We start from the raw sequence: 14,601 nt of genomic DNA, 5'->3' as shown, positions 1-14,601 counted from the left end.
ATATGCACAACAGAAATTTACTTTTTTGTAGATACCACTGACAAAGCTGACAGACACACAGTTTTCACTATAAAAAAATTTTGATCAAATAAACAGAGCAACTGCATTAGTCTGCCCATTAGCATTTAGGGATAAAGATTTAGCTTTTCTGCCCTGAGATATTAAGTTTTGCCTGAGGGAGGTCAAACACACAGGTCAATTAACAGCTCCAACAGTTGCAGCTATTTTAATAGATATAGCACCCAATTTCAGATTTCAATGCAAATATACCATCAGCAGGCAAAGGGAAGAAGCTGTAAGGTAAAAAACAATCTAAAATGTTAAAATCTGATGGTCTTTTAACACCTTAGCCTTCATGATGAAAATAAGAACATCAAGTGATAACTCTGGTAGTTCATTTAAAAGTAACCAGGTTGCATGTTCCAAGCTGATTTCCTACAGCTCATAACTGAGTGGATCAATCCTAGCCTGGCTATCACTTTCTTCTGTCCTGTAATACTCAAACAATTTTTCCAAACCTGTACATAGCAAAACTGAAATAGTGGTTTTTAGAAGAGTACATCTTCGACACATAGGCTGAATTTGTGAAACAAAAATAAGCATCCCTCCAAGTTCATTACCCTAAAAATAGAACACTGAAATTAGACTGCAGGTTTCATGGGATTTTCTTACTAAGTAGATCTCAAAATATTCATTAAAAAATGTAAAGCTACAGCTCAGAGTAACAGAACATATATTTTTAGTTTCAAAATATGGATTTTTTTTTTTTAATAAAAAATAGTAATTGTTAACTTTCAGGTTTAGCCCATTAAACATTACATCAGAGATGTGAAATGCTAGAGCAAGCACATTTTGCATTAGCATCTATATCCAGAAACTGCCAAACTGCCCATTAAATCTTTTGAATAAATCATGGGGAAAAATGTCAAGAAGGAACTAAATAGGAATGACAGACAAACAACCAAAGTGAAGATGAAGTCACATGAAAGGAGTGACAAAGGAAATCAGTGCAGAAGAAGTGCAAAATGCACTTCCACTTAACCCAGATTTCACAATCTCCTGTTTATGAATTGTATTTTCTCAGGCACATATTTCCTGTAATTTTTGCCTGCACTGAGTTTATGGTTAGCTAGCAGTGCGGATTATTTCAGCATATAGTCCAAATTTAAGTCAGTGCTTAGAATGACCAAAATACTGGGTCTAAACAAAAACTCTGTTACAAAGGAGACATGAACCAACTGCCTGGAGAAGGACAAATCACCAGCACAATGATCCCTTGCAAATTGGAGTAAAATAAATAAAGATTGTATTGGTCTAATTAAAATTATCTATCCACCTATAGATTTTATCTATCCACCGATAGATTTTGACCTTATGTATTTGCCATACATAACATTACTGGGTTTCATTAGACCTTAATTTAACTTTGCTGAATGGTCAAGGTCCAGCATTTGAGTTTACTCAATCTCATTTTCCTCCTAATGCTCCATATAGGAAACATTCCACAAGTACAAAAGAAGGCATAGAAGTGCATTCTTTGTATGCTTAAATGTTCAAATAATGCCAGACAACTTGGAAAAAAATATGCATTTAGGGTCTGGGTTAGGGGCAGCAAATAAGAATCTGAGAAACATTCTGTTCCAATAAATTGGTTCCATAAATGAAGCAATTACAATTCTCAGCTCTCCACTGTAAATCTGAGTTGACACTAGAGCACATCCCTGCTAATTATAAACCATGTTAGATTTGTCAATTTGGCACCACTGGCACGAAAAGCTGATCACTACTACTTTCACAAAACCGAAGTAAGACTAAATGACAATCCCACATCCATATATTAACTTTATATAAATTTAATACAACATGCATCACCAAGCAAGAGCCACTGTTAGCTCTCTCCCTGGCAGCAGTAAATTTCTCTGGTGTTTGATGATGAAAATGAAGTGGATCATTTACATTTACAGACTGTGCACGCTAGGCAAGGAATTTTGGCATTGAACAGTCCTCAACGCACTTTAATATACATTAATTCTTTCAACATCATATAAGAGGAAGCAGAAATACTTACTAGTATAGAACTTCATTTGCTTCATGCCTTTCATATCTAACAGTTTCACACATCAGTCTGGAAGAGAATAAATAAATTTTAGTTATGATTCCTATCAGTGTCACAAAGACTTCACTTTCTAAAGTTACTCAGCATTTCCACAGGTAACTCTACCACTTACAGAAACTAACCACTAATTCAAATCCAAGCTGATTCATAATTCAAGAGAACAAATTGTAAAATCTAAGCATTTAAGTTATTTGTTCATCCAAGATCAGATTTTATATAAGATACTAGATGTAGGTGTTCCCATAAAAAATTCTATAAAAATAAGGAAAAATTATATTGATCTAATGTTCCATAGTGATGTGATAAAAGCAAGTAGCTTCATAAAAACAGTTCTGAATTTTAGAAATGGCTGGAAATGTATTATGTGCAACAGAGATAAAATATAAACTGCTCTCTTTTTCAAGTCAGGCCCAATAGGTAAAACAAGAAACTGTGTTGCCTGGTAATCAATGCTTCTCATTTTGCTAAAATTCAGCAACTTGAAAATTACCATGAGATTTTAATGCTAAAATCCCAGAGAGCTCAAAGTGGAGAGAATTTCCTGCAGGAAAATCTTCTGTCTAGAGGGGAGGATTAAAGCGCTTTCGTACTCACTGTCTGCCTGACAAATGTGGCATAATAGAGAGCAACTCTAATAGAACTCACCACATACTAGGAAATGCAATGTTAACTTGACATAGAAAAATCACAATGCCATTTCTGTCTACTGCCTCAAGGAAACAGCCCTGCGAGTTACTGGGGGGGATGGGGACAACACAAATCCCACTGCCTCCCCTGGCCCTTCCATAGCTCTGAAGCAGACTGCAAACCCCTAGGCTATTTGACAGTCAGACAGAGATTTACCTAAGAGGCTCATGAGAACATTCAAATAAGGAACTATATTTAAATTCTGCAAATAAATTTTCTTTCCTCACATAATCCATCATCAGAATCTCGGTGTATCAATGACCAGCTGCCAGCAATAATATCCATAAGCAGGCAAAAGCACTCAAGAATTGCTACTCAGGCAAAAAGTCTCCAAAAAGTTGATTTGAGACCTGTAAGAGTTGGTCTGGGTTTGACACAACAATCAATTGCCATTTCCTAGATCATTCATTTCAATAGTGAACAGACTGCTACAAAAGTCGCCTTAGCATTCATATCTCACAGGATTTTACTTATTACTTCAGCCCACTAAGAAATAATGCTCCTTTTGTTCAGAAGTGGCAGGCTTAATGTGGTATCATGACTATTCATAAATCATTAATAGAAAATTGAGATCTTAATTCTGTTTGCAGATAGAGAGATATAAAAATTAAGAATTAAGTTTTACTACCACACCCTGGTATTTTAGATCTATACTTTGGACCATCTTTGAGAACTTTTCTCACTGAAAAAAATGTCCCTATTGTATGAAATTAAGCATTATGTACTGCATATCAATTTCAATCTTTTTCCATCTTGGCACAACAAAAAACTTTGAACCACAGAACCATCTATTTTCAGACACTTCACCATAAAATTGGGTCTTGTCAAAATCTTTTACAGACACTGAAAAGCTACTGTCTGCTTCTACCTCCTGGGTTTTCATCCTCCCTCTCTGATGCTGTTTTGAGAGGGAAGGGGAGCACAGACATGAAGTCACTGGTGAGAAGAAACCAGAAGAGAAGTCATTGCTAAGAGTCAGATTTAAAAATTTAAATACTGCTCAAGGATAGTCTGTGCCCTACTGGTCTGGAACGATGCTGGGCAATGTGCCACATAAGAGCAGGAGTCACAGGAAACAGAATCACTTTAACAAGCAAGTTTTGTTCCCCTCTGAATTGGGATAGAAGGAAGCACATTCTTGATAAAGTCACACAAGTTCACCACTGGCAATGAGTTTTACAGCATTTTGATCCCATTATTAGGACAGCAATAGGGGAGAAAATGCCTCTTACAGAAGGTAGCCAAGAGTTTCAATTTTTGTGTTACAGTTAGAAATTACAGTAACCAAGTTGTACAAACTAGATTGCTTCCTCTTTGAAAAATTGAATTAGTTCTGATCAATACTGGTGTCCAGTTTTTGCTCAGTCACTCAAGCGTGATCTTTATCTGTTTCTTCAACAAATGTAATAAATTACAGATGAGATCACCAGCAAGCCATATGGTAAGTTATTCACTACTAGGGGCTACATTGAATACATTCAGTTTTAATGAATCTCAGAGGTTTTTGTGGCATTCCACTGCCACAAGAAGAGCTGTATCCTAAAGGATACTATAAAAGCTTTCAGTCCAACATCTGCCAGGAGCCCAGCCTTTTCCATGTATGGTACTGTAAACAGAAGCTCTCTTTGAGGAATTCGCTATGCTGGGAGAGCGAGTTCCACACATTCCTCAGCAAGAACCTCATGCTGCACAGGAAGCCAAGAAGCACACATCAACATACCACACAGCCATATGTGCACTCTTTGATCTTTGTAAACAAGCTAACATCAGTTTAACCCCAGCCATGCAAAACTTCACGTGCTAAAAGTATTGCATATAACGACATGACACAAAACACTTCAACTGACTGTAACCATGACCTCCTTCCAAAGCAAAAGTAATTACAGAGACTTCTTTGAAGTTAACATTCACATTGCAAAATGTGTCTTGAGCACTCTGAAAGAAAGAAAACCCCGCCTTTTATTTTCTCTGAATTACAGAATATTGGCTTGGGAATGTGGACTCCCACAGAATGACGAAGCAAGAGGCCAGAAATTAGAACCTAAACTAGCATTAATCAATTCAAAGTTGCTTCAGCATCTTCAGATGTGGCAAATGTTGGCAAAGCTCAGGATATAAAACAGCAGTAATTCACCCTCTCTACCCACAGGGCATACAGGAGATGCAGCTGCCAGCCTTACACTGATTCCCAAATACCCTTAGAAACCTCTGCTGTAAGATGCTTGTGGGAGGACAACTGCAACAATTACTTAAAAATCAAACAAAAAAAATCTTTACAAAAAAAAAAATAGGAAGCTCTCAGGAAAGTTTTGACTTGAATTAATTTGCTTCATGAAGCATTTTAATTAAAAGTGTGGATGACATTTATCAAATATCTTTACTAAGTATTATTTGCATGTGTTGAACATAACGAGTCTAAAATTTCCACACAAAAGCAAGCACAAACTGAAACAGAAGCTGACAAACAGACCCTGCTCTCATGACTACTAAATTACATAAATGATTTCATCAATATATGGACTTGTACTCTGTATGTAAAGCATTTATTTCTAGTCCAAAAGTTTGAAAAGAAAACAAATGCATCCATAATAGACAGAAATAGGATGGAACAAATAGAGATACACTGTCCAGACATACAAGGAGGAAACATTAGAAAAATAAAGAAGGGAAGAAAAGAATGCAGTGATATGCAGTTTGAGGTAGGATATGCAAGAGTAGTATATGGTTACCAAAATTACTGTTCCTTTGCCTTGTTAGTGCATTAACATATACGGTTTTTAATGACACAATATCATACCTTAGCTGATGCTCTCTCAGATTAGACAATGCTTCCATTCCATGTAAATACGAATACACAATCTCCAAGTCCTACAAAAAATAAGGAAAACATTTTTAGTATTCTCAGTTTGATACAAGCTGTTAAAATAATGGTTTCTAAAGAATCCAAAGCTCTTTTAACAGGGGTAGTAGGGACACTTCAGGAGATTAAAGGCAAACTGCAAGAACACCTTTGATTATAATCTGGAACCTCACATGAGGAAGAATGATAGCATGCCCACATCAAATACAGAAATCTTTCTGCTTTTGCTGTCATTACTCTCTAAGAAACAAGCCTAGTTCAGAATCACAGTGACCATTTTGCAACCATCACAGTCCTGCTTTCCAAAGCCAGCATCCCCAAAACTTTCATTTACTTTGCAAAGCAAGGTCATAAGAAATCAGGAGAAAAGAAAAAAAGTACAACAGAGTCTAACAAAATACTCCATTATACAGAGATACTTATAAAATTGTATCCTCTTCAAACAGAAGATAATCTACAATCTAAAAAGAGAAAAAATGCTGGCATGAACAGAAACTTACTGACATAATAAGAAAAACCAAATATGATCCTAATTATAATATGGTGAAGTTTTATATTCAACCATTGTGGACCGCCAATATCCAGCTGACAAAACATTAATAAAGATATGAAAACAACATCCAAGACTAAAACACCCTAAAATGCAACTGTGGAAACACTAATGCCAGGCTAGAGGCTTTGCTCAAGTTATACTTAAAATACCTACAGCCTTTAAGAGAAAGTTTCAGCGAAGCCAACAACGTCTGTTTAGAGTGATTTATCTTTGGCTCATGGATTTCATGCTGTTTCATCACCCTTTTTCTTATTTTAAGACTTGCTAGTTGAGAGACAAAGTATGATCCATAATTCATTAAAAATCTGAGCAACAGTCCTCAATCACTAACTGAGGCAGACAAAGTTGAGAATAAACTAACACCAACACAACTCTCGTAACTTGCTGTGAGAAGATGTTTCTCAAGGAATGGAATATATCAAAGCTAGAAATTTATGCAAGATTTGATCACTGTGAAATATCTGTGAATTTAAAACTGCCTAAAAATACAGAAATACTTTTTCAGACACAATGAAAGAATGTTCTTGAGGCAAAGACAAAGAATTGATGTCGCAGAGTGAACCTGAACTTAAGAAAGAAAAAGAAAATTCCTTGAAATACCTTAAGTGTAGAAACATGCTGTACTTGTTAAAACCATGGCACAGATCAGAAAAGATACCAGGAGTTACACACAGTGGCTAAGGCTAGATAGATGTCTCTCATTCTGTTACAAAAAGAATGTCTTTTTCTCACAGCAGAAAAGGCAAATGATCCCTTTGAAAAAGCAGAAGAAACACACAAGCCAAAATGCTGCAATTTCACTTCAGTTTTGGCCCTTCTGTTCCCTTGCCCTCCAGAGGCTTTGGTCCTGCAAACAGCAGAGGGCACATCAAAGACAAAAGTAATTGGGATGGAGGGACTCTGCACACACAAGGCTCTGAAGAGAAAACACAGCAGTGGCTCGCCTTTTTGCTTTTTTCCCTACAAATAAAAGTGTGTGGAAAGACATGTCCTGCTGTAGTCAGGGACCTGCTCACTGGCCAGACAGGCTGGAGGTGAGCAGGGGCTCCCGGGAGCCCTGAGCTGGCAGCAGGGTGAGATGGCAGCCAGGCAATCCCTGTGGCACCACTGCGCTCATCCGGACGTGCCGCACTCCACGGCGCCAGCCAGCAGCTGCCATGGCAAGCTGGGAGGGACCACTGAGGATCAGATGCTGGTAGCAGCATCTTACATGGAAAAGAGCCTGGCCAGAAAGTGCTGCTCTAACCCATTTCCAGCAAGTGTCTCTAACAACAAGCAGAGAAAAACTGAGAGTAACTTTCTGCGACCATCTTTCTCTGGAGTGGCAGAGGCTATCTGCTCTAAAGTATTCACAGAAGAATAAACAGAGAAGCAGTAAGGATGCTAGCTTACAGACCCAGGAGTGGGCCCATGGGCATGTGGTTTCCAAACCTGATGGGTGACACAATGCTAGTGACCAACCCTTGAGATGTTACAAAGGAGTGATGAACACAGGTTGTGTTCCGAGAGGAATGCAGCTGAAGTGACTCAGTGCAGGGAGAAGGCATTAAATCAGGGAAGGGAGTCATAGAGCCATAGAACAGTCTGGGTCAAAAGGGATGTTAAAGATCATAATTCCAACACCTCTGCCATGGGCAGGGTCTCCTTTCACTAGATAAGGTGGTTCAAAGCCTCACCCAGCCCAGCCTTAAGTCATTCTGACCAATTTCACAAGCAACAAGGTATGTTTAGTGAACTCTTTTTTTAAAGTAAGTAATTCCCTTTCCAAATACAAGTATACTTGTCAAATATTTGCAAATAGAGCAACCCATAGGTCCCCAGATGAGGAACTCCAGATTGTGGAGGTCCTTGACTTAAAAAAAAAAAAAAATCAAAAAAATTTTAAAAACTCTTTAATAAAAGGGAGAGGTGAGGGAAAAAACACAATTAATGAAGTCTTTACTTGTGCTTCCATCATAGCTGCTGGCTAAAGATACCTCGTCACTGAGAGAACTAAGGTGAGGGGCTTTTTCCAGTTTGGGGAAAAAAAAAAAAAGGGGCAGCAAGAAAACATTCTAACATCTCAGCTGCCATGCACTGGATATTTCTGACAAGTGCCATAGTGAGCCCATTCCTTAAGCAGTATCTTTCCAGAGGCGTCTGGCAGGGAACAGCTCCCTCTAGCACCAAAAGTTTGGCATTGAAATAACAAAAAGCCAGCAACACTCCTTTCAATCGACTTCTCCACAATACTGCAAAGTACAAAAAACTACAGTATAGTCAAAAAACCAAATATATATTCACACATGGTCAGTAGGCTCTGCACACTTCCAGTCAGCCTGCAGCATTAAAGAGGGGGAAGGCAATTTAAAAAAAATAAAATCAGAATGTCAAGTTATTGTTGCTAGGTCACATCAGTTTTCCATTTATCTCAGGAAAAATTGCACTGCGCTTACTTGGCAAAAATATTCTTTATTGAAGACAAATAGCTGTTTCAACTTAATTCAAAGTGAATTGACAGAATGCAATAGTCCTTTGTAAACATCTGTGCCAAGTGTGGCAATATCCTATGCAGATTCCAAGTGCTTGAAATGAAACCTTCTCACAAAAATAACACACACACACACATAAACTTAGGCATGTAAGCTATGAAAGTTTTTGATATTCAAAACCCTAGAAAAAATGCTAAACTTCTCAATTTCTCAGGAAAAGAACTCCATCTTTAAAGGACATGAGATGCCTACACGATTCATGCCGACTAGTGAAGCAAAGCCCCTAAAGCAGCAGCTCAACGTGAGCCCGCTGTGACCTACACCAGCAGCGCTGCAGTGTCCCTGGGAGCCACCTCCAGCTGATGCCCAGGCTATGCAGAAGTAGGTGAGTGACAACAGCACAGACGCTTCCCGGGATGCAGCTTTCACAAGGCGTGTTCCCAAATCACCACCGGAGGGCAGCCCGAGCCACCGAAACGCCAGAGAACGCCATTCTCTCCACTTTCTCCCTTCATTGTTTCCAATAGAACTTTGTCGGAGTTTGAAGACGCCAAGAGGAGCGACGCTAAATCATCACCACCACAACTGGGTAAATATTCTGCTGCAGGAAGGACTACTTACCCAAAAGCACAGAGGAAATACCAGCTTTCTGCTTCCTAGGTTTATCTAGCCGGCAGAATTAAAAAAAAAAAAAAAAGGTAAAAGCCATGCAAAGCCTCAGCTGATCTTGCTGCACAAAGGTTGTGGCAACAGCTTGAAAAAAACATCTCCAAACCCAAAACTTAAATGCAAAGCACAAAAAATGTGCAGCTTTTAAAGCATGTTTTTATTTAAATGAAAGCTAAAAGACTGAAATCTAATCTACACTTAAATCTGTAATGCAGCCAAAGTCATATGCTTGGGTTGCTGTGTGGGAAGTAACACAAAATTTGTTTAATTCAGTGTTATTTCTTAATTTACTTGTTTCCTTGGTGTCAGATGGATCACTTTAAACTTCTGACTGTACTTTGAAACAAAACAGACAAGTTTTAGCACAGCTCAACTTCAATTAGATCTGCAGAAACATACTGGTCTGCAACCTTACCTCTGCTCTCCATTCTAATAAAAATCTGTCTATGTTTATGCCCAGACTTTCTATCCATTTGATTTGTGCTTCAAACATATTTGCCAGTTAACAAACCAGAGAAACTCAAACCAGAATGCTGGCCCCAAATTCATAATAGCTTAATGAAGACATTTTTTCTTTATTAAGGATAGAGATGTGAAAATTTGCTATTTTGGACTGAAAAATTTAAACCTCTCTAAAAATTGCAAGCTTACACTGGTTTCAGTCCTGGTTTGCATTAAGGTGTGAAACTATAGGCCAAAGTCAACTATTCATCCTTGCCACAGTTAAGCAAAATCCTGAGAAATTCACTGCTCTCCAAGTAAGAAATTCACTCATTTCTGTGATGTGGCAAACAAGCAGACAGCAGCTTTCATCTTATGATAGTTTGGTTTCTTTCAATCAAAAGGAAAAATAGAAAACAAGCTAACTTCTTGATTCCCGGTCTTGAAGGATAGGAAAAAAAAGCAACTTTTCAAAGCACCTAATATTCACCTGAGGCTCAAAAAGATCTGCGTGCTGAGAGTGCAATGTATTTTGAAAGGCTGATCACTTAAAAATAACCTATCTTTATTTCACACTCAGCCAACCACCAGGAGAACCAGGCTCCAAATGGAGGGGGTGCAACCACTCCCCATCACATGTGGCCCTACCAGACCTCACCCCAAGCCCAAGTTTCACTGCTGTGACACCAGGAGGTCCCACCTGGTCCCTCCATGCTGATTCCTGCCACCTCCCTGGCCCCAGGGTGAGCACCTGCTCACGGGGACCCAACTTTGAGCTGCTCTCTTGGCAGCATCACACTCAGAAGCTCCAGTGTTGAGGCCAGGGAGGCAACCCTCCTGCAGCCCGGGACCTCCAAGTCTTTGATGGGCTTCAACAGACCATGAAACTGCTGGCAGGAAGAGAGGCATTTCCATATGGCTGACTGAACAGTTATTCTAGCCCAGACTGGGACCTTCCCAAATTGTGATGTACTAACAAGAGCAGCAATGCCAAGTTTCTTCTTCTTCTTATTGAGCAACGAAGCCACAGCCCAAACCCAGGTTGTTGAAGTCCTGCCTCTCTTTCGCATTGTAGTTGTAGGATCCTCTCTTTTCCCCTTTTCTTCACACACACAATACCTGAAATCAAATTACTCTCAGCCACTAAGGTAGCTATACCAAGCACTTATATTCCTTTTTTTTCCCTCTACTATTGATTTAGCACTGGCCTGTCTGGCTGCCTGTATTGGCTCACTGACGCCAAAGCAGTGTCAGCACCACCAAAAGAGACTGGACCACAGCAACACCAATCCCATCCAGCCTACACAAAATCTTCCATGAGCACAGAAGAGCTGTGGCCACTCCCACGTAGGTTTGTTCCCATCTGGCACACTGGAATGCCAGGCTCTCACCCAGCAAGTCATCCTCCAGGGACAGCAAGGTGGGCAGGCAGGGCAGGGACTGGGGGAGCACATGAGCTACCCCAGCCAAACCTCCCTCTGCAGGCAAAGCCTGAGGGGGACTGAACACTCACCCAAGGGTGAGCTCACATCTTGCAAATACTGACCTGCAAACCACAGGAGCAAACCACAAAAACTGACTTCCACGGTGACAGAAAAATCCAGTATTGCTGATACCAAAATCACTGCCATGCACACATGAAGATGAATATTTCACCTTCACCTCCATTGTGCCAGCAGTGGAAAAAAACCCAAACACACTCATAGCTGCTGTGCAGGAACATGCCCAGGTATGTACACACTTATCACTGAGCCATAAAGAGATTAAAAAGAAGTATTTGTCTGCAAATTTTTAACATTCTTTTTCTTATACCAGGACCTTCAAATTCAGGTGGGGGCACTACCACATGGAAAGCCTGCCAGTATCTAACCTATTATACTACCAATTTCATTTTTCTTTTTTACTGTAAGCTACAACAACATTTTTCTGCAAGCCATTCTTACTATTGTACATAAAGATCTGTGGCTTAAAATAAAATAAAGCCCAAGTTATTTGGAATAATTTATTGATGCTAAATTGGCAGCTATACAAGAAGAAATTAAATATTTAAGTGAAATTACATATGTTTAATGGCCCTCATTTCATTCATACATGACTGAAATTCCATGGGCCATGTTTTAAGGAAGAACATACGCTTTGTAAATTTACCTGAAAGTTCTGGAAAATCTTACCATCTTAACCTGTATGCATTTATCTCAACTAATATGCATTATATTCTGGGAAATTTCTGACAAAACACCACTCCACAGCAACCAAGCTTGGGAATCAGCCTTTACCAGAAGGGAGCTTACAGACCATCCAGCCAACCCAAGCCTTCACTTCCTCTAGGCAGTGGAGAAGAGATATTGTATTGATCTTGTTAGGAGTTGTTGACACACAAAAATTGTTATTTTTAACTGCACCATGGGGAGGGTAGGGATATTTGTTCTGGGTGGAATTTTTAAACTGGAGGAACAGGCAATTTTTATATGGAACTGAAGAACCCATGCATGAAGCTAATCAGGAGCAACTCCAAAACCCCATAAAGAAAAAGGAGAAATCCCATTTTCCTGGGAGTAGTCCCAGTACAGAGCAACAACATACTTTTACAAAGACTTAACTGAATTACTGCTTCAGTGTCAGATGCTGGAGAAACACCATAGGATCACAGTAAAACAACTGCAGAGAAATATGATGTTTCAGCAGGGTACTGAAATCAGCTTTCCTGTCTTTCAAAGATACTTTATGCTGAGAATTATTTTCTTTCTAAAGAGTTTCCCCTCAAAAGACAATTTCATTACATGCTCATTTTTGCATTTTAGATTTTTTTTTTCTAATTGAAAGTGTATAAAAATGAGTTGGAAGGTTTGACAACCCACCCACACTAACAGACTTTTAACACTGTCTCAAGAGTAGTCCAATTGATTCAACACATCCTGCTGGTCATAAAGCTTTCAGCAGAATAAAGCAAAAAAAAAAATTAAGACATTCATTATTATAATCATCCTTTAAGATGGGGGAATGAACATGGAAAGGGTAGATGGGAAATTAGAGCCTGCCATGGCATAGAAGTCCATGAGCAAAGTAATGAGTGTAGGAAATTACAGGGTAGTGCAGTGCATTTCTTGTCTGCCTTCCGGACTCTCAGAAGTCAGACAATTAAATGCTTAACACAAAAGCCCAAGTTCTGTAGTCAGAAATCCAAAGGTTGATTGCATGTCCAAATGCAAGAAAAAGATCCACCACAAAAGATCCTTCCTACTGACAGCATAGTCCATAATTATAAAAGGCACTTCAGTTATTCATCATTAAATATATATATGTATTTATTACCAGTAGTTGGAGGTTTGTATTAAGGCTGTTAAATCCATTTTCACATTCACTGCAAAAATATTCACACCTTTTGTTGCAGAGGGGATTTTTAATGCTAAGGAGAGTTTCAAATTGTTTTGAGATAGGGTTACTTATCCCATATTTTTCACTAGCTATATGAAATGACACCCAATATACTACTAACAAAAATCAATCTTGCACTAACAAATAGATCAGTTACCAAACATGCTGGTATTTATTTTTAAACAACTACTTGTAGCAGAGGTCAATTTTATGTAAGTTTATTCAGATATACAGTACTACAATGATTGGCAGCTTTCAATTAAAAAAAATTATTTAAAAAAAATCAGGAACTGAAAAGGGAAAAATTAATTGAAACACAAATGTCCTGAAGTTAATAGTCAAAAAGTAACTCCTAGTTGACATCAAGTTGTGATGGCAGATGCACTTTAAAGGACATCAGCCTAGAGATCAACATCACAACTAAGGTGGCCAGGAAAAGAAGACCATGGTGGATCACCTAAGGCTGCCTTCCAAAAATAGGGTCAGTAGTTAGCTGTGCTTAGAGGATTCCCCAAGAGCTGTGAGAGCAAGATTAAGATATGACAGTTCTCAGATACTTTTAGTAGTGGGTTTGGGGGGCTTTTTAAGAGTGCTTAATTAGTCTGCAGGTTTCATAGCAGGCCGGTTAGTATCCATGGAACCAGAATACTCACAAGGACTGTAGTTCACACAACCTATGAATAACTAAGCCAGGCAAACAACTTGCCATGAAGGAAGCACATCACTACAAATTTGACCTAGACAAAACAGTCATACAAACTCCCTTATAGTGAGCAAGGGCAATCTATTTTCTGAAAAAAACTAAGTTTCTGTAAAGCATGGTCCTGGTACTTAACATTATAGCCACAGCTGCATAGTATTCCTTCTTCAAATGCATCATTAAAAGTGTTGTGATCATAAATCCCAACAATGCATACTTCATAGCATACTGGTATTTATGGTGGATGAACACATGGTGGCCCAGATGTGTGAAATGGGGCAGGTATTCCAAATCGTGAGCAAAAATGTCACAGGGACATAGAAGAGGCGCCTTTCATCAACTGATATGTGGTAATTGCTCCTGTGAACCCTTTAAGCTTTCCCTTGTGAACAAACTGTAAATTCAGCCCCAGGATAAGGCAGCAATGTGGCTGAGCTGATGAAGGGGTACCCAGTAAGCCCCCTCTGCACAATCACCTGTGATCAGCTCCCTGCATCTGAAGCTGCAGCAGTCCCAACTGCCTACGTTCATCCAACTGTCCAACTTCTCAGACATAACTGCATTATAAAATGCAATGTCTTGCTTTTAAAACAAGACCTTGGAACAAACCTCTTCTTGTGCTGTTGGGAAGGAGCGGCCCAGCAATGAAATGGGGGTTTCAGCACTGTCCCAAGTGCTGAATGTCATCACACTCCACCCTCTGGTTTGTAAATTTCCTCCCAAAACCAA

The 14,601-nt window shown here is 39.1% G+C and overlaps 1 protein-coding gene across 8 annotated transcripts in view; it reads right to left on the bottom strand.

Annotated features, from left to right (window-relative positions):
- Positions 1–14,601, bottom strand: part of RAPGEF2 (Rap guanine nucleotide exchange factor 2) — a 184,654-nt gene that overhangs the window by 121,684 nt on the left and 48,369 nt on the right. For all 8 annotated transcript variants that reach the window (XM_071431977.1, XM_071431967.1, XM_071431969.1 and 5 more), the window contains exons 2-3: positions 5,601–5,671; positions 2,069–2,125 (exon numbers count right to left, since the gene is read on the bottom strand). In XM_071431977.1, the coding sequence (XP_071288078.1) occupies positions 2,069–2,125; positions 5,601–5,671 (128 nt within the window). The remainder of the gene's footprint in view (positions 1–2,068; positions 2,126–5,600; positions 5,672–14,601) is intronic.

Source organism: Agelaius tricolor, unplaced genomic scaffold (assembly GCF_023055355.1).
Source record: "Agelaius tricolor isolate 1412-34295 unplaced genomic scaffold, bAgeTri1.0.p SCAF_8, whole genome shotgun sequence".
NCBI classification, from domain to species: Eukaryota; Metazoa; Chordata; class Aves; order Passeriformes; family Icteridae; genus Agelaius; species Agelaius tricolor.
Note: the sequence above shows the minus strand (reverse complement) of the source record. Positions and strands in the feature narration are given on the sequence as shown.